Raw genomic sequence first — 17,231 nt, 5'->3', positions numbered from 1 at the left:
AATAAAATTCTGTAGGCCTTGTCTCTCAATTCCAATCATCACTGCCACCGGTTAGGCGAGCAGAAAGTGAGTCTCTTCTAATTTCCGGAATATGTATATATTCGCTTTCTATTCATCTGTCGTCTTGAATGCATATGAAATCCCATCACTGGTTTCTACTGTCTAATATTAACTTTGTCTTACTGCCCTTCGTTTCGAAATGAAGCTTTCATCTTTTTTTCTTGGATCTATTGCTCCAATCACTGCGCTCGCTGTTGTTCCATGCTTGAACGAAGATTTCGACCATGATCCATTAAACATCACGGCTGCTGAGAGTCGACGAAGTCTAAAAGACCTGAGAACCCGAGACCTCATCACAATTGACCTTTGGATGCATGTCCTTGCATCTGGACCTACAGCCGATCATGGCTATGTCGATGGCGTTGGGCTCATGCAACAAGTGGACTATCTCAAAGCCCAGTACAACAAATGGGGTTTCGATTTTCAAGTGAAGCCGATTTCGTATGCACTCAATGCCGACTGGGCTAGGGATATTGATGTCGATAAGGAAGAAAAGATGAGGCAACTTCACCGAGGCGATTACCAGTCCTTGAATGTCTATTGCGTCGAAGGTGCCGGTGGAGGTGTCTGCTCCTTCCCTGACAGCACAGGTAACCCAATCGACCAGAAGACTCTAGATGGGGATGGGTGTTTCGTCCCTCTGTCCGTGTGTACTTCGCCTAACAGTGGAACTTTGGCGCATGAAGGTATGTGTTCGCATATGAGATCAGTGTTGAAAAGCTGACCAATTCGCGTGCTCTAGTCGGCCACTGGTTCGGACTTCTCCATGTTTTCCAGGGAGGTTGTGATCCCGCGGGTGACGGTTGCGATGACACTGCGCCACAAGCAGGGCCATCTTCTGGTCATATGGCAACCCCAGGAGACCTCAACAGCTGCCCTGCCGGCCACTCATGCAGTGCTGATTTTTCTGACAACGTTAACAACTTCGTAAGAAGAACCTTGAGCAACAGCTGATGAAAGAAATGCTAATAATCAAAGATGGACTACACCGATTGTGCTCACGAATTCACACCTTGCCAGGGTGGGCGTATGTCGGCTACATGGAACAACAACCGTAAAGGCCGAGCAATTGCAGATGGAGTTCGTTGGAAGTAGCCGTTTATTTTCACTCTCTGGAGTTGCTTCTCCTCCCAATTGCCCTGATTGGATCTAAATCTTCGGAGTATCGGAGACTCATTTCTTCATCATGAAGGGTTTCTCATTTATAATCAAGTTTCGCCTCTTAGTCATTTTGAAACCCTTGCCCTCTTGGAATATTTGGTTCTTTTTTGCATATTATCAGGCGTTAATTTGTCTTCACTCGCGTCTATTCTAGGTGTATATACTAGCATAAGGTAGCGATACCCACGTTCCCCACCCAAGCTTCCATCATCATTGTCCAAATTAGGTCTTACCTGAATTTATTCGCCGATTGCTAAATCTTGACTTCTTTTATTGGTGTATGGGAAATCCTTTTGAACGAGTATGTCACTTGAGAACCGTGGATCGAGCCCAAGTTGGTCAACAGGACGGACTCCGAATGGTACGTTTCACTATGTTACAGCCAAGTAAGCCGTACAAAAGTAGTAACTTTGTGAGTCACTACCCCCGGTTAGTGAGACTGAGAAGTTATCCCGTAATACATTTGATATAGACTCCTTTGGAGTAACAATTGCCTATTGGCTGGAGCCTGCCTCGTACGTGTTAGGTGGGTTTCTGTATTACTGTTGGACGTGTTTCAGTAGTGCAGCAAGCAGAGATTTCTGTATTGCCTCCTATGATGGTAGTATGCAAAAACGAGTACCGTCTCACTAAGTCATCACCCTTCCCATTTCTCTTGAAACCCACCACTATGAGCATTTCAAACTCCCTCCCTTAGTTTCTTCTCGATCCCTAGTGTCAGCTGCGAGTGCGAGCGCAGCTTTTAGTAGGACAGAAGGACTGTTATTTTTAATAGGAACCTGCTTACAGGGGCAATAATCAAGGTGCTTTAACTCTAGGAGTTTGACTCCGTCGTCAAGCTGTCAAGGGTGGGCTGAATAAGCTCACGAATCACATTGGGAGGGTCTCCTTTGCTAGTACTCCAAACACTACATCGTAGCGATTGGTCAAAAGTTGAGAAGTTTGGGTGAATTAAACTACTACGGTTACGGAGCGTAGTACCTCCTACCCTCCTCCCAACAGTACAAAAGTACTAACAAGGTGGGAAATAGTGAGGTATCAGAGTGCCAACCGAAATGTACTACATCTTGTCGACTACTCTGATCGAGCCCCTAAATGCGCTTAGAGCCTGAACCATTCCTCGCATATTAAACTCCGGACTATCACATCAATAATGTCATCACTATTGTATATCCAATGAGGTTTACTCAGCAGCACCTAATGCTTTACCCCTCCCTCACCGGACGTCATATTTTGTTTTTAAGTTTCGGCGCTCTCTCGACTTTGTCCTTGCGTGGTCCGGAAGCTTTCTTTTCCCACTTTCCCAAAGGGGAAACATCTGAGCTCGTCACCATGAGCAGTAAAGAAGCCTGGATCACGGCTCCAAAGGCGCACCCTTTCAAGATTGATGAGCCTCCGGTGCTCAAAGCTGGGCCAGGGTAGTCATCAAGAATCATGCTGTAGCTACCAACCCGGTAGATTGTAAAGCTCAACATCCTTCGCTTTGCGAATCACATTTATTGATACAACACAGGGAAAATTCGAGAATATGGTATTTTGCCTGCCTGTCCGACTCAGTTTGAGGAACTGAATGCTGATTGGGATAGGTATATTCTTTCAAGTGTACCCGAATGTGCTGGGCACTGATTTTGCAGGCGAAGGGTGAGAGGGTCATTGGGTGAGCCCTTCCCTCGGCTCTCTCCTACTTTATCCTCCGAAGCTCCACTAGACTAACAAAATGGACGCAGCCAAGAGATGGAGGCTTCACTCTCTACTCCGCATGCAACGGCCTTGCCATCTCCAAGATGTCTTCTTCATTTTCATAAGCATCTGCTGCTGTGCTCCCACGTTTAATTTCCACTGCCGCAGCCTGTCTCTTCAAGAAAGACCAGCACTCGCTTTCCCATTTCCGAGCACATCCGCCAAACCGTCAAACAAATCTGTGCTAGTATGGGGCAGCTCAAGCTCGGTCGGTGCATCCGCCATCCAACTCGCTGCTGGCGCAAGCGGGACATTCATCTCGATTGCCTCAATACATAATATAGACAAGGTAAAGGAGCTTGGGGCGAAGCATGTATTTGAATACAAGTCCTCTGCTGTAGCTGATGACATCATCTCCGCACTGAGAGGGACGGAGTTCCTCGGTGTTTGCGACTGCGTCGGCACGCCCGACGCTGTACGATACTGGGCTCTAGTTTATCAGAAGCTTGGGGGTCGATATGCATTTGTGATGCCCGAGGTCACAGGTCTTCCTGATGGAGTTCAAGGTACATCTGTCTTTGCGCCAAATATGGCTCTGGCAGATAAGTGCAAGTGTCTGTAATTTATTCTCGTCTCACTCGTATCCCTGTGCCCCCTTCAACCGCCCCTTCCCCATGCTTTACTACTAGAGCTACACTCATCGTTCTTTTGTTGGCATATATTAGCGAAGCCGTCTGGGCGACATACATCCCCGAGGCTCTAGCCAATGGCACATTCAAGGCAAAGCCAGACCCAATTTTAACTATAGTCTGAGACCAGAACCGGGACTCAAACAGAAATTGTCTTTAAATTCCATGGACCGCACCCTCTCTTCCTCTTTCTGGAATTCACATCGAAATCCGCGCCTGCACTATATATGATGCAAGATCGAGTTTCCTCCAAGAAAACAGGGAGCTACACCACTCATGGTACTTGATTAGGGTTCCTCCAAAAAATGGTGACTGGTCTAACATTTGCTCCGTCCTTGGCATATCCGAAGATGCTGAATGATTAAAAGCTGTATCAAGCATCGATGGAAATGGGCCATTCTCTTACAAAAAAAATTGGGGAGACCTGCGACATAGCTGAACTTCCAGTTTCTTGTCTCCTAACCTGGAATCGAAATGTCTAGGAAGGAGTTCCCATGAGTTTGGCTCGGCGTCCTTCCAACGGACTTTGTTATTTTTTATCCCTTTTGGGGTCCTTTCAACATCATTGGAAACCTGAAATAAAGCTTCCAGCATGTATATGACTTTGAAACCCGACCAAGCCGCCCCATTTAAGCGCGTCTAGTTCCTAATCGCTCTACTAGAATTCTAGCTATCGACAGCGACCTCTCAGAAAGAGATGTCGGACTTTTCCCAATAATAACATTCCAGGCAAGATTCCACCTGGGGTCTAAATATTTCAATACTGTCGGCTTGCAAAAAAAATGCCCAAATAAAGAGAGCCAAGGCCAGGCCTGTAGTTATCTTTGAATCAACAATCTAAAAAACAAATGGTAGTCGCGTCAGTTCCATGGTATGGTACACTGAGCAACCAAAATGAACTGCCAGATGACAATGACCTGAGAGCTAAGCTTCTCTAACTCATTGAGGTATGAAAGATCATGGCCATGTCGGGCGATGAACTTTTACTAGAGTGGCCAAAAAAAAGAAAGAAAACGCATGGAAATTCATAAACGCATACTGCTCCTATGCGTTAGACTTCAGAACCTGCAGTCTAAATTCCTCGGCGTGTTAGAACAAAGTTCTCTCATGAAAGAGGATGTACCCGGGCCAACAACTTGCCCCCAAACCCCGACTTGAACACAAAGACGAGTCCAAATTGTCATGTACTGTCTTGTGCTGGACTCAAACATGTTAGCCGGCCTGGTTATCACTCCAGAGAATAAAAACTAGCACTTTCCGCTCATGTCTCCAGAGATCCAGACACAAAAACACAGCTGATTAGACTCCTGGGGAATAGAAAGATTCAGCACCGCTTTACGACCCTCAATCAACTTCGAGCCAAACCTAGCGAGTTCCGGGGGAGTCTCATTAAGGAGAATTGTTCATGATGTGTCTTTGCTAGAGAAACCTGGAGGCAAAGACAAGTACACCTAGCACGCCGATAGAAAGCCTTTACTTAATGTCATCATGCTTCCATTAAACTCAGAGGGGAGATCCGGAGCTATTCCTCGACAGACTGGAAGAAAAATTCCTTTCAGTGGCCTCGTGGGTCCTTCGGCAGGAAGAAGAACCAAAGCTATTCGTCGATCTTCGACATAAAACATCTCTATGTCCATCGGATGTCTCCTTCGGCTGGAAAAACCGAGGCGGCGTGCATATGGGCTTCGGTGCGTTGCTCAAATACCGCATCACAGAATGGATGTGGAACCTAGTGGTGTGGATTAATGTTAATCTTCATGTCTCGCAAATTTGAAATACTGGAAGATATTGTTCATGTCTTCAGATCGCCAAAGAAATGTAATACACTCGAATGCTCGGCATCAAACCAGTAGAGAAGATACTAACGTTTCTCTGTGGAGCTCGAGTCTAATGAAAGGATTATAGTTATGAGCGAAATCGGCTTCCGACTCAGCGCAGCCGAAAACGTTATTTCAACCTTGCTGCCAGGACAGTTGCAAATATCACTAGTCCCAAATTGCTTAGACTGATCGAACATTCTGGAACACTGTTGAACTTCAAATATTACGTTAGTTATTACTGTACTGTATAATATAATACGGAATCATCACAACCCGCCACAGCATCCTTGAAGTGGTCCCACTGAGATGGTACATATCAACGTCAGCACGAAAAATTGCGTTTATCACATGAGTTGCCAGTGCACACAGAGGCGCAGTTTGATTTCAAAGCTTTTACCTTTATTATGAACGATTACGTACTAGCTGTCGCCATTCATGCTCTCTATGGAATATAAAAGAAAGTTGATCTGCAATGGAGGTGGGTGGGGCGGAGGATAAAGAAACCAAGAAATTTCAGGAAGCAAATCCTATGATTGTGACTCTTCCAGACATAGACCCAAGGCCAATAGTACTCCCTTGAACAGCAGAGGTACTTGACTGGTACTCAATAGGAAGCCGAAGAATCCGCTCACGATGGAGAGTAACCCATTGATCCTCCACCAAGATAGAAGATGAAGGCTGCACATGGCCAATGGCTGTACCGCGTATGGAAGATCTTAAGATGGGCAATGATCCTATGTTAGTCTGGAGAGAAGTGACGTCATCGGAGAAAGAAAGAGTCCTGATGGAAGCGCCAACCTTGAGCGTCTGCAGCAGCGCGCCTGACCCGGCATCCCACAGCTTGACCATCGTGTCCCCTGAAGCCGATGCCAGCTGCTTGCCGTCTGGTGAGAAGGCTATGGCCCCGACAAAACCCGTATGACCCTCAAGCGTCTGCAGCAGCGCGCCTGACCCGGCATCCCACAGCTTGACCATCGTGTCCCCTGAAGCCGATGCCAGCTGCTTGCCGTCTGGTGAGAAGGCTATGGCCCAGACCGAACCCGTATGACCCTCAAGCGTCTGCAGCAGCGCATTCCAACTTTGATCTACCTTTGGCAATATTCGCACCCATCGAGACGCGCACTCTATAAAATGCTTTTTTACTATGCTTGTCTCTGGTGCAAAAACAAGCGCACTGCAATACGTTTGAAGTGGTGCTTGCTCAATTACTGACCGGTTGTACAGGGTAAACCGCTTTATTTCATGAATAAATCTAGAGAGCTGGGGGCATGTATGCAACTAAGCTGTTTGTTAGCTAGGTTTTGTACGCTCCGTAGTGTAACTCACCGCTGTCATAGACTCCAGACAATTAATCGCATAGACTCCCTCAGGAACCTTCCTCATCCACGCGAGTGCCTCAAGCCAGTGGAGGAAATGCTGCTGCAGGAAACGGTGTACTTTGTTGTTGTTGTCGTTAAGTTGAGTGCTGCCCTTCTGCAGATGCTGTATCCAATAGAGACATGCGTACTGGACCTCTGCGGGAAGACATTGATCCACTCGATCCCTTTCTACGTCATCTACAGGCGCACCTGGAGCACCAACGCCACATATGTCTTGCTTGAGAGAGGTTGACAGGAGTTGGACACAGTCATCGGCTAGTGTCTGGTGGGCCTGCGTCCCCTCCACCAAGAAGTTGGGATCGCCGCACCTCTCCTTGTTGAGGAGGAAGTCCCGGAAGGAAGGGTGATGCAGGCGAAGCGGGCGGCTTTGGTCCTCTGGAATATCAAGAATAGCACGCAAATCCTCTAGCGTCTGGTTGACGTCCAATTCTCGAGTACGTAGAAGTCTACTTAGAGAGCTAACAGAGAGAGGGGCGAACAAGACCACTACACTTCCAAGAGTACGCTTTAGCGTTCTATAGTGGTATTCTCTCTCTTTATCCGTGAAGCTGGAGTGTATCGACTGCTTGAGAACGGTAATATATATGACATTTAGATGCTTCTCTGGGCCTGTGGAAGCGTTGCTGCTGCTGTGAATCAACGTATCAAGTCTTTCAACTGCAAACCGCTTCCCTTCGCGAATAAACCGACAGGCGGTTGCGGCCCAGATAAACAGACCGCTTGCATTGTGAACTAAACACTCAACGATGTCTTTGCCAGGCCAACTAGGACCTAAGTTGCGTTCCTGCCCAATATGTCCAAGATTATATTCTAGGAAGGTGTAGATATCCTGGTCAATAATTGACGGCGATATGTTGTGGAGTACAAGGTCCCGGTGCTCTGCGTCTGGGACTTGATGGAACGCAGATCGAATTGGAATCTCTAGCCTGCTCGTTAGAAACACGCGTAGTTGGACTGACTTCAACGATCTAGTCTCAGTCAAGAGCTTTACAATGATCTGGATGTTGTTGTCGTCGTCACATTCGTCAAGCGCATCGACCACCAGGACGTATAGTCTGCCGTTGCTGTCTAGCTTCGATAGTGGGCCAAGGACAAGATGATCCCATTGGTAGCGGAGAGATTGACTGGCAATGTTTCCATGCTCTTTAATGGCGTCGCAGATGTGTTGGCATAAACTTGGCACTTTTTCGGCAAGCTGGACAGCGATGCTTGTGACAAACTTTTCTGCTCGGCCGACATCTCCACCGCCTCGTGAGAAGAAGAAGCTAGCCCCAAGATGCTTTTGTTTGTCAAATCTGTCAGCAACGGTGCGCGCAATTGTCGACTTTCCCGTGCCTGCTAAGCCGTTCAGCCAGAAGATGTAACGTTCATCTTGTCCGTCAGCCCAGTTGTATATCTCGCGGAGGAGGTTTACACGGGTATTAGAGAGGCAAGTGGGCTCGTGTTGCTTTAAGTATGAGTTGAACGCTGCGTCTTTGGCGTACTGAAGACTACTAAGAAGATTGTCTAGTCCTAGATGTTACCTTAGCGTCCCACTTCTTCCGTCATCTTTACCTAGCGTACTGACCGACATAGTATGTATCTCCGAGTTGAGCTTTGGCGCTTCCATCAATGTAGACACCATTGTATATGTGTCCAGTGGTCATTGTTCATCTCAGAGCTGATTACTTGAAGGAAGGACATCGGCTCGTAGCGTGGCACTGCGAGCAGGGGAGAGTCGTGGAATTAGACTTTCTTAGGACTTGAAGTTCGCCCAGGTGGGCTGAGGCCCTGTTGAGCTCAGACCATGTGAGACGGGCTTAGCTTACTGGGGCAATCAGTTAGGTCACAACTAATCATTTCTCCACACTGCGCCCTCATTACAACGAGATGGCCGAGCCGTTCGGGATCGCTTCTAGCACTATCAGCATCGCTGCCGTTCTTACCGCCTGTGTTGCCTGCTTTGGCTATATGCAACATGGCCGTCACTTCAGATAAGACTACTAGACAGAGCTGATAGGCCTCAACTACTCTGGACTCCACCTAGCGCGCTAGGGACAGATTGTAAACATACACAAGGATCTGAAAATAGGCAGGCTGGACGCAACCTCTTCTAACTTGCAGACAGTGAAGAACGCCTCACATTAAGTTTTAGCGCTGTTCGCGGATACAAAGAAAACGTTAAAGCAGTGCAAGTTAGAGAGCGGCGATGAGAATGATCTTGCAGTACTCGCACCTAACAACTTAGAACCCACAGTCATTAGACTCCAGAACAAGATGCAGGAGCTGGCTATCAGACGACAGAAAGCGCTAGTGTTTTAAAAAGTAGCAGCTAGGCTCTTTACCATCGCTCCGAACCTAGAGATCTAGTTGCCAGCATTGCCTCGCTAGTTAACAAAGACTCTCCCTACCCCTAAGGTGCAAGTTGGCCTTGTTCAGCAGGAAACAGCAGAGATATAGGATGGATAAGTGATGGAGCCTGTGGAGAACGCTGTTGAACAGGCTGCGTAAGCGCGATATATAGTCTTTGTAGCTGCACATTAACGAATGAAATGTAAACTACAACAAACTTAAAGACACAACTAACGCGCGGTAGTGCAATTTCACACTCCAAACGTGGCTAGAATAAAGTTTTCTGCTGCGCTTAGACGGAAGCCGATTTCGCGAGGAACCATAATACTATCTCCTGGCCACTAAGACAACATTTCGTTCGTTCGGCTTTGAATTATCTTTTCTACCCCGATCTTTAAGTGATGAGGAGATAAAGCCGCAGTAGTTAGTATTGATGTTAGGCCGAGATGGCCCTTACGCACGTCGGGTATATATATTGTTTTGTACGCAGAATCAACTGTTCGTTGATTATTCGCACCTTTTTGGTTGTATTGGTGGAGTAGTACAGTGTCCCGTCCTTACAATTGAAGCTTAATGGAAATGCCCACAATCATAATTCCACCCTCTTAAGACAGGGCTCATACTAGTAGTAACAGAGTACATCTTCTCTGCTAGACTATGGCCATGAAGTGGTACAGCTTTTAATAGGGGAGATCCAGGATTCGGATTTTATGAAGTGATTGCTGCAGCCTATTTTAGTTAAGACAGTGGGGTATTGAGTAGGGATATTGGAAATAAATTTCAATTTGTAAGACTTTTCAAGACGCGAGTTCTGGCTCCATCCAGTTTGGTACCCGGTTTTTTATTATTAAGGAAAAGTGACAGGTAAGGAGTGAAGTAGAGAAAGTGATCAAAGCGAGGAGTTTTTATGTCTAGATATCCGGGGCTTATCAGGTATTAGCCACATTCTAAAGTGGGGACAGACATGCTTGTGAAAGATGAATAGAGGAGATAGGGATAAAAAGTTGGGTGAGAGTTTGCGACAAGTTTTCTCTACCAGCGTTGCTTCTCACAAATTTAAAAGGAATGAAGGTGACAAGTTTATGCAATATTCTCACTTCAAATTCCATATTTTTGGCAGGACGGGCTTTGCTAGCAATGTCGGTAAAGTAGCTGGGGAATGAGAGGGGAAGTTTTTGTTCCGTGGATAAGGCCTGTCGGAGACGTGGAATATTGTGAGCGCTGGTGATCATTATCAATGATTCTAGCATGCGATGAATATGTTTCTTATTGGGTATCTTTGTTTGAGCCAACTAGGGCAAGGCCTTAGAAACAGACATATACATTTCGGATCAAGCCTTGTCAAACTTGGAATGCCACACCCTCCTTCTTCACCATATTCTTGCCTCCGCCCGCAAATCCTGTACCTTCGCTTCGAATCTCGACGAGGCCGGGCTTTGGACCCCTTTCCTTGTCTTTTTTGTGCTTCTTGCTTTCCTTCTCCTTCTTCCCAGGCATTATAGTGAGATTAACGTCGCAGACATAGCAATGGACTGTGTCCGGTTCGGGAGCGTTATCATGTGCGTCTCGGTGATGCCGATGCTCTGGCTTCATGAATTTCTCTACACAAGGCTTGCAGAGGACGTGTCCGCAGGGTATCGCAACCATGGCTTTGGTTGCGTTCGAAAGAGCTTTTCGACAGCTCGGACATGTCCGCACTTGTTTCCCCGTTTCCGTGGATTTCTCTTCCGTGAAATTGACACCCGTAAGAGCCTTGAGAGATAGCGCATGTGGTTTCTCCGGGTCGCTTGACGGACACGTCGGGTTCCGCTTCGCAGTTTCTGCAACTTTGTAGTTCGAGTCCGGAGTCTCGCTCGGCACCCAGAAGCTCGGAAGATGCCCCTTCGCCGCCTTCTTCTCTTCAGTTAGCGCTAGTTTCGCCCGGCTCCGCTCCTCGTTCGCGATCCGCATGAGCTCCTCCTCATCGATCTCAAATTTCCGCTTCTTGCCTTCACTATCGCCCGGCCTAGTCTCATACTCACTCTCCACAACCACTTTCCCTCCTCCTCGCCCAACAAGCTTGCCTCCGGCGCCAATCTTTGCTTCCAATCCCATCTGGACAGCCTCAAACTCTTCCACGGCCCGCTGTCTCGCCTCGTCATCTTCCCGTGCATTTTGGTCTTCCTCATCCTCTTTCCTCCGTTCTTCCAACTTTTCTAGCCGTTTGATTTCCTTCCGTTGCGCGAGGAGATTGGTCATGGCGCATTCTCGGCAGAAGAGGTCACCGGAAGGACAGCAGACGGGGTCATCGGCAGGGAGGAGACATAGTTGGCAGGAGCCAAAAGGGAGAAAGGAGTCTCGGGTGAGGCGGGTGGATTGAGTGCCCCATGAGTTCTTGAGCGAGGCGCGCTCGTAGGAGGTAAAAACTGGGCTCTCATCAGACATGGTGATTCAGAGAGCGCAGCGGAAGCCTTACATGCTAGAGAGGTGTTGCGCTTGCTGTGCGACATGGTGGTTGAGAGCTAGGAAGGAATGGTGGACAGGTTAGAAAGAGCGACCGCTTGTTTCCAACTGCGGCAACCACATTCTCCAAGCGCGAGGAAGTCGTAGTGAAGTATGGTCGGAGATTCGACGGGGATCTATGCAGGCCCGCCGAAAGTGGCTGGTGCGTGGCGCAAGCTTCCTCAGAGCCTGCAGTGACGTTTTCGCCTTGCTCAGTTCGTTCCTTCCGTCCTACACACACCTCTCAATGCGACCCGACGAGCAGCCGCCCACTCCAAGCCGACAATGGAGGGCGGCGTCGATCTTTACCATGGGCGCTGTCGGCGTCTTATGTCGCGGGTTCTTGTTCGGATTGAGCAACACCGAAGTCTACGGCATGCGCGAATTCCTCGAGCTTCTCGATGAACGGGAAAATGTTGAGGGAAGGCGCCGAGGATTGATTACAGGCAAGTGTGATTGAATATGCATAATACCTATCTAACATACTCATATAGTCTCGAATCATGTGTCTGTGTATGTTTGTCTCCTGCCTCGTTGACATTGAATATCTGCCTTGACGCACTGCAATTGCAGGATGGATGATCCTCTGGTTTGGGGCGTGCTTCCCCTGCGATATTTGGGCAATCCGGACAACATGCGCTGGGGCTTGGGAAGCTACGATCTGTGTTTTCAGAACAGGTACAGCTGCGTGTTTTTTGCGCGATGCTCTAGCCTGACTGGTTATAGAGCACTCTCAACCTTCTTTTCTCTTGGCCAGGTCCTCCCCACGCATCGCAGCGCCCATTCCGAGTTCGGTGGCCTGTTCCAACCCACCATCACTCAAGCCATTCGCCTCCTCTCACGCGGCCCCTTCGTTCACCCGAACGATCGTCCAGCGAGGCTGGACAACCCTCGCCCTGACTGCTCCGACCCATTCAGCTCCGGTCAACTCACCTACTCGACCAACGGTCGCGACACGTTTCCTGCGCCAGCGGCCTACCTCAATCGTCGTCATAGCTGGATACACATATTTCCTGAAGGCAAGGTGCACCAGAAAGAAGACAGGACAATGCGCTATTTCAAGTGGGGTGTTTCTAGGCTAATCTTGGAGAGTGATCCGTGCCCCGATATCGTTCCCATGTGGATCGAGGGGCCAGAAGAGATCATGCACGAGACGCGCACGTTCCCGCGATTTATACCCCGGCCGTTTAAGAACGTCAGCATAACGTTTGGCGAGAAGCTAGACAGTGAGAAGGTGTTTGGCGATTTGCGCGCCAGGTGGAAACGGATGCGCGCAAAGGCGGAAGCGCGGGGAAGCCTAGAAGTCGGCGTGCTGAACGATGCGCTTAGGTACTCAGACGAAGCTGTCAAGATCCGGAAGGAGTGCACCATGCGGATCAGAGCGGCGGTCCTCGCCGTCAGACGGACGCGCGGCCTCCCAGACGAGGACCCCAAGGTCGGCCTCGCGGAGACGTATGCGATGGAAGGAAATAGGGGAGAGGGTAGGAAGGCCGATGGGAGTATGGTGAAAGAGACCTGATATATCAGGCTGCTGTAAGATAGGCATTGCAGCCTTGCAGGGCGGCGCAGGAAAGGTTGGAAAGCTGCATTTAGCCCCGAGCAGAGGCAGAGGATTGGGTAGCGCAGGCAGCGTTGTCAGATTAGATCAAGTAATTCACCCTCAGCGACGCCTGTTCAGCCTCACTGCGTCGATGCCAATGATGGAACCACAACCGGCCTGTCCAGGCGGGCGGGCTTCGTCATGGAATGACAGGCCACAGTGTCCTGAGCAGGCGGCGCGATGATGCTGCTCAACACCGCGCGCTCTCCGGGTCAGCTCTATCATCACCCAACGCTGCAGCGCACCATCACGGCGGGCCTCCGAGAGGGGAGGGAACGCAGTGACTGATAGCGGCGCAGAGAGAGAGGGTGGATTGTCGAGTGCAGCGGGATGTTTTGAGGTGCGGCTGGTGGCTTGGCGGGGGCCTTTGCCCCTGGCGCTGAGAGACAGGCGACCCGCATTGATAAATTGTGCCATGCGCCCCCTCGAATTCGACCCAGCTCCGACGCACACCACCTCACCGCCTTCAGATTTCTGTGGCCCCCCCCATCGGCGGTCCTTTCGATAACCCACGCTAGCCCGATCAGCGCCCGCCCAAGCTTTTTGTGGACTCCCTTCACTGTCGTCGGCGGTCGCTTAGAAGCCCAATAACCGCTCTCTGCGACACGAGCACAACCAGCCGCCAACCCGCCTACCTTAATTACAGCTGCAGCCAATGGAGAGCCCCGACGCAACCTGGGCACCGCAATCCCCCGATCTATCAACCTACCACTCCGCCGACCCTGAGCCCATCCACCCCCAGCACCAGGGCTACAGAGGCTCTATTTCCCACGCCACACCCTATTCGCCGCCGACGTCGAGCCCGACGCTCCAGACGAAGCCTGCATTCATGCCTCGAGGCGTGAAGAAGGAGGGGACCCTGCTGGATGAGGACTACATTCCCGACGCGTCTGAAAAGTCAAGAGGCAAGAGGGCGAAGGAGGGGAATGGAACCGGTGGAGGCGAGGGCGCCACTGTCCTAGCAGGAACCGAGCATATTGAGGTCAAGACAAAGTTTCCCGTCGCGAGGATAAAGAGAATCATGCAGGCGGACGACGATGTGGGCAAGGTTGCACAAGTAACTCCAGTTGTTGTTTGTAAGTGTCCTCGCTTGCCCTTTACTACTCTATTGGTGCTGACTTCCTCCAGCCAAAGCCCTCGAGCTGTTCATGATCTCCCTGGTGACCAAAGCTGCCGCCGAAGCCAAGGCCCGCGCGTCAAAACGCGTCGCCGCTATGCATCTTAAGCAGGCCGTTACCAATGACGAACAATTCGATTTCCTCTCTGAGATCGTGTCCAAGGTCCCTGACGCGCCGAATGTAGCAGAGAAGAACGAGGGCGATGCTATGGAAATGGATGGCAAGAAGAAGAAGGCCGCTGGCCGGAAGAAAAAGAAGGTGGAGGACGACGACTATTGAGACAACGAAGGGGTCAGGAATTGATGAATTATGAAGGGGAGCGCAAAGATTACCTTGGTCTGAGTTACGCCGGTCCATGAAAAAGATATGTTGCCACAAGGTTGGGCTGTTGGGCTGTTGGGCTGTTGGGCTGTTGGTCCGCTGGTCTCCTGGTCTTCTGGTCTGCTGGTCTGCTCCTCGAGGTTCATTTGTCTCACTTGAGACAGCTCGTGCTCTCTGGCTTCGAGGCACTTCCAGTCTCACTCGGCCCGTTCCCCCCTCCGTTCAGGCACGATAACTCGGTTCGAACATCTCGAATATCATATGAAGGATTGGCATCACTAGAACGGCCTGGCGTTAAGAAAGTGTGGACGCACTTCTATGTACTGGCGATTCTTTGAGCTCGCATTTGGGGGTAATGCATAAGAAGGCGCTTCTTTCCATTTGGCTCTGAGGAAGCGGATGCGGCAATACCAATTATACAAGTAACTTTTTCACGTTCGAGCTGCTAGGATACTTCTTTCTGTGACTTGTTATGCGCAACTACAAACTCATCGCGACGTCTGTTTTAATCCGGCACCTTCCTGAAACACTGACCTACAAGTTCTGAAAAGGAAACCAGACTTGATGATCCAGCCTGCCATCTTCACTTGGATCTCAGCCTGGACACATCTGTTCTTTGATAAATATTCATCGCATCATGGATCACCGCATCATCTTTACTGTGCGCATGGATAAATTGTAGAAAGCTCATCCCTGGTCTATGGACTGATGAGCTGCACCACCAACCAGGACCGAGTTCCCGGTGCAATTTATCCGTCAATCTCCAAACATCCCCGCTCGCAGCGGCTTCATGTCAGGAACAATACACTGATGAAGTGCAAAGACCGCCACAACTCGTTACTTTATTTGGTTTCGTGTACCTACTTAGCTTTTCATTTTCCCTAGGCCCGTAATCTAGGTTCCGTGCTCCGGAAGGTATTAAAAATGGCCGTCTCCGCTATCGAGATGAGATCGAGTTTCAGCTTCAATCTTTGTCAAAGTTTGATTGAGCATTTGGGTACAGGTCAAGATGGCTTCTTCAACCCTCTTCTCATTTCTCATTAGATTTGTCGCGTTTCTTCTCCTAAGTAAAGCGGTCATTGGGGAGGTGAGCTCGAAGAAGGCAGCCCGACCCAACCCTCCGAATGGTCGTTGGATCGATGCATGGGCTTCAATGCCGCAGTTAACGGAACCTGCGAACCTTCCTCCGGCGCCTTTCGTACGTCCTTCCCTCCGACTCTTCTTGTTCATCTTTGACTAGATACTAGAATCAAACCGGGGCCGTTTTCGTAAACTCGACTATTCGACAGACACTGCATATGTCAGTTGGGGCATCGCAAATCAGATTGAAAATCTCCAATGCCTTTGGCGTCACGAGCCTACCGATCACGGCAGTCACAGTGGCCTTACCCGCAAATCAAACTGCAGGAATCCACCATATCGATCCAAAGACACTCCAGACCGTGACATTCTCAGGCAGTTCTTCAATCTCGATACCAAACGGCGCTCTCGCAGTCACGGACCCTCTAAACTTTGCTATAAAATCTCAAAGTATTCTCACAGTGACAATCTATCTCGCCACTGGGCAAACAACGAATAGCATCACGTCACATCCGGGAAGTCGCACCACGTCATTCTTCCAACGAGGCAACGCCGTAAGTGCCTCTTCATTCACGATTACGGATGTGAGTACGCAAAGCGTGGCGCATTGGTACTTTATATCGAGTGTCGAGGCTTGGGTGCCGCCGCATTTCGGCAGTCTTCTCATCGTAGGAGACAGTATTACAGACGGAAGGGGTAGTGACACTAATAAAAACAACCGCTGGCCCGACCTGCTTCTCGCAAGGCTACAAGAGAGTCCTGGTACCAACCACATCGGAGTTGCGAATCTCGCCGCAGGCGGAAACCGAGTCTTAATCGACGGCCTGGGTCCAAACGCATTGGGCCGGATCGACCGAGATGTCCTAGCTCACCCTGGGGTCAAATACGCTATGATCTTCGAAGGCGTCAACGACATCGGTACCGCCGACGCCACACCCACCGCCCAAGAAGCCGTCTACCAATCCCTCACGCAGGCCTACCAATTAATTTCCACCCGCATCCACGCATTCGGTATTCCCCTTTTTAGTGCAACTATCACGCCCTTCTCCGCGCCAAGCAACTACACAGGCCAACCGTACAGCGCACCGGAAAGAGAAAATACTCGCCAGAGAATCAACAAGTTCATCAAGGAATCCGGCGTCTTTGACGCGGTGGTGGATTTTGATAAAATGCTCGCGGACCCGAAGATTCCGAGTCAGTTGGCGAAGGAGTATGATTCTGGGGACTATTTGCATCCAAATGTTAAGGGGTATCAAAGGCTGGCGGATTTGTTTCCGACGGGGGTTTTTGCGGCATGGGAGGGGGGTGCAGATGAGTTTATGTAATTGCGTATGTAGGATGAAAAGAATCTAGTATCATGAGTAGCGTTGTACAGACTTTCTCGAGTTTAGGAGCTGTCTATTTGTCGTGATTTCCTCTATTTGTGCTACCATTTCGCTGGGTATCTCGTTTCGAGTCACGTCGGCGATCAGATGGAACTGAAACTGCAGGAGCAAATTGTGGGTAAGACG

General features: G+C 49.5%; 11 protein-coding genes across 11 annotated transcripts; 6 read left to right on the top strand and 5 right to left on the bottom strand.

Annotated features, from left to right (window-relative positions):
* Positions 1-364: 364 nt before the first annotated feature.
* BDR25DRAFT_299342 (uncharacterized protein) lies at positions 365-1,341 on the top strand. The gene is made up of 3 exons (XM_033689130.1): positions 365-746; positions 803-987; positions 1,039-1,341. Exons 1-3 carry the CDS (start codon positions 371-373, stop codon positions 1,153-1,155), a joined length of 678 nt encoding a protein of 225 aa, XP_033554204.1. The 5' UTR covers positions 365-370; the 3' UTR covers positions 1,156-1,341.
* Positions 1,342-1,889: 548 nt separating this feature from the next.
* Positions 1,890-2,875, bottom strand: BDR25DRAFT_347738 (uncharacterized protein; the record flags this gene model as incomplete). The annotated part of the gene is made up of 8 exons (XM_033694309.1): positions 1,890-1,942; positions 2,009-2,060; positions 2,096-2,210; positions 2,239-2,312; positions 2,362-2,383; positions 2,442-2,539; positions 2,580-2,697; positions 2,733-2,875. The coding sequence occupies 8 exons, from the start codon at positions 2,873-2,875 to the stop codon at positions 1,890-1,892; spliced, it is 675 nt and encodes a 224-aa protein (XP_033554203.1).
* A 63-nt stretch (positions 2,876-2,938) lies between these two features.
* Positions 2,939-3,714, top strand: BDR25DRAFT_347737 (uncharacterized protein; the record flags this gene model as incomplete). Its single annotated transcript, XM_033694308.1, has 2 exons — positions 2,939-3,507; positions 3,591-3,714. 2 exons carry the CDS (start codon positions 2,939-2,941, stop codon positions 3,712-3,714), a joined length of 693 nt encoding a protein of 230 aa, XP_033554202.1.
* A 74-nt stretch (positions 3,715-3,788) lies between these two features.
* On the bottom strand, positions 3,789-4,557 carry BDR25DRAFT_347736 (uncharacterized protein; the record flags this gene model as incomplete). Its single annotated transcript, XM_033694307.1, has 5 exons — positions 3,789-3,958; positions 4,022-4,192; positions 4,297-4,402; positions 4,437-4,489; positions 4,530-4,557. 5 exons carry the CDS (start codon positions 4,555-4,557, stop codon positions 3,789-3,791), a joined length of 528 nt encoding a protein of 175 aa, XP_033554201.1.
* Positions 4,558-4,607: 50 nt separating this feature from the next.
* On the top strand, positions 4,608-5,762 carry BDR25DRAFT_347735 (uncharacterized protein; the record flags this gene model as incomplete). The annotated part of the gene is made up of 8 exons (XM_033694306.1): positions 4,608-4,640; positions 4,691-4,814; positions 4,872-4,973; positions 5,014-5,035; positions 5,098-5,278; positions 5,324-5,439; positions 5,496-5,618; positions 5,693-5,762. 8 exons carry the CDS (start codon positions 4,608-4,610, stop codon positions 5,760-5,762), a joined length of 771 nt encoding a protein of 256 aa, XP_033554200.1.
* Positions 5,763-5,923: 161 nt separating this feature from the next.
* Positions 5,924-7,306, bottom strand: BDR25DRAFT_205684 (uncharacterized protein; the record flags this gene model as incomplete). Its single annotated transcript, XM_033684462.1, has 2 exons — positions 5,924-6,688; positions 6,737-7,306. Coding segments are annotated over 2 exons (1,335 nt in total), but the record flags the coding sequence as incomplete, so codon positions are not given.
* A 42-nt stretch (positions 7,307-7,348) lies between these two features.
* On the bottom strand, positions 7,349-8,478 carry BDR25DRAFT_330198 (uncharacterized protein; the record flags this gene model as incomplete). The annotated part of the gene is made up of 2 exons (XM_033692507.1): positions 8,357-8,478; positions 7,349-8,301 (listed from the first exon to the last, which is right to left on the bottom strand). Coding segments are annotated over exons 1-2 (1,032 nt in total), but the record flags the coding sequence as incomplete, so codon positions are not given.
* Positions 8,479-10,401: 1,923 nt separating this feature from the next.
* Positions 10,402-11,841, bottom strand: BDR25DRAFT_249272 (uncharacterized protein). Its single transcript, XM_033686004.1, has 2 exons — positions 11,576-11,841; positions 10,402-11,525 (listed from the first exon to the last, which is right to left on the bottom strand). Exons 1-2 carry the CDS (start codon positions 11,607-11,609, stop codon positions 10,462-10,464), a joined length of 1,098 nt encoding a protein of 365 aa, XP_033554197.1. The 5' UTR covers positions 11,610-11,841; the 3' UTR covers positions 10,402-10,461.
* Positions 11,842-13,287, top strand: BDR25DRAFT_249267 (uncharacterized protein). The gene is made up of 4 exons (XM_033686003.1): positions 11,842-12,047; positions 12,096-12,114; positions 12,175-12,279; positions 12,328-13,287. Exons 1-4 carry the CDS (start codon positions 11,849-11,851, stop codon positions 13,118-13,120), a joined length of 1,116 nt encoding a protein of 371 aa, XP_033554196.1. The 5' UTR covers positions 11,842-11,848; the 3' UTR covers positions 13,121-13,287.
* A 743-nt stretch (positions 13,288-14,030) lies between these two features.
* BDR25DRAFT_320705 (histone-fold-containing protein) lies at positions 14,031-14,598 on the top strand (the record flags this gene model as incomplete). The annotated part of the gene is made up of 2 exons (XM_033691926.1): positions 14,031-14,277; positions 14,330-14,598. The coding sequence occupies 2 exons, from the start codon at positions 14,031-14,033 to the stop codon at positions 14,596-14,598; spliced, it is 516 nt and encodes a 171-aa protein (XP_033554195.1).
* An 895-nt stretch (positions 14,599-15,493) lies between these two features.
* Positions 15,494-17,082, top strand: BDR25DRAFT_274437 (SGNH hydrolase). The gene is made up of 2 exons (XM_033687405.1): positions 15,494-15,838; positions 15,888-17,082. Exons 1-2 carry the CDS (start codon positions 15,650-15,652, stop codon positions 17,043-17,045), a joined length of 1,347 nt encoding a protein of 448 aa, XP_033554194.1. The 5' UTR covers positions 15,494-15,649; the 3' UTR covers positions 17,046-17,082.
* The last annotated feature ends 149 nt before the right edge of the window (positions 17,083-17,231 follow it).

Source organism: Lindgomyces ingoldianus (assembly GCF_010093535.1).
Source record: "Lindgomyces ingoldianus strain ATCC 200398 unplaced genomic scaffold BDR25scaffold_1, whole genome shotgun sequence".
In the NCBI taxonomy this organism is placed as follows: domain Eukaryota; kingdom Fungi; phylum Ascomycota; class Dothideomycetes; order Pleosporales; family Lindgomycetaceae; genus Lindgomyces; species Lindgomyces ingoldianus.
This window is presented reverse-complemented; position numbering and strand designations above follow the sequence as displayed.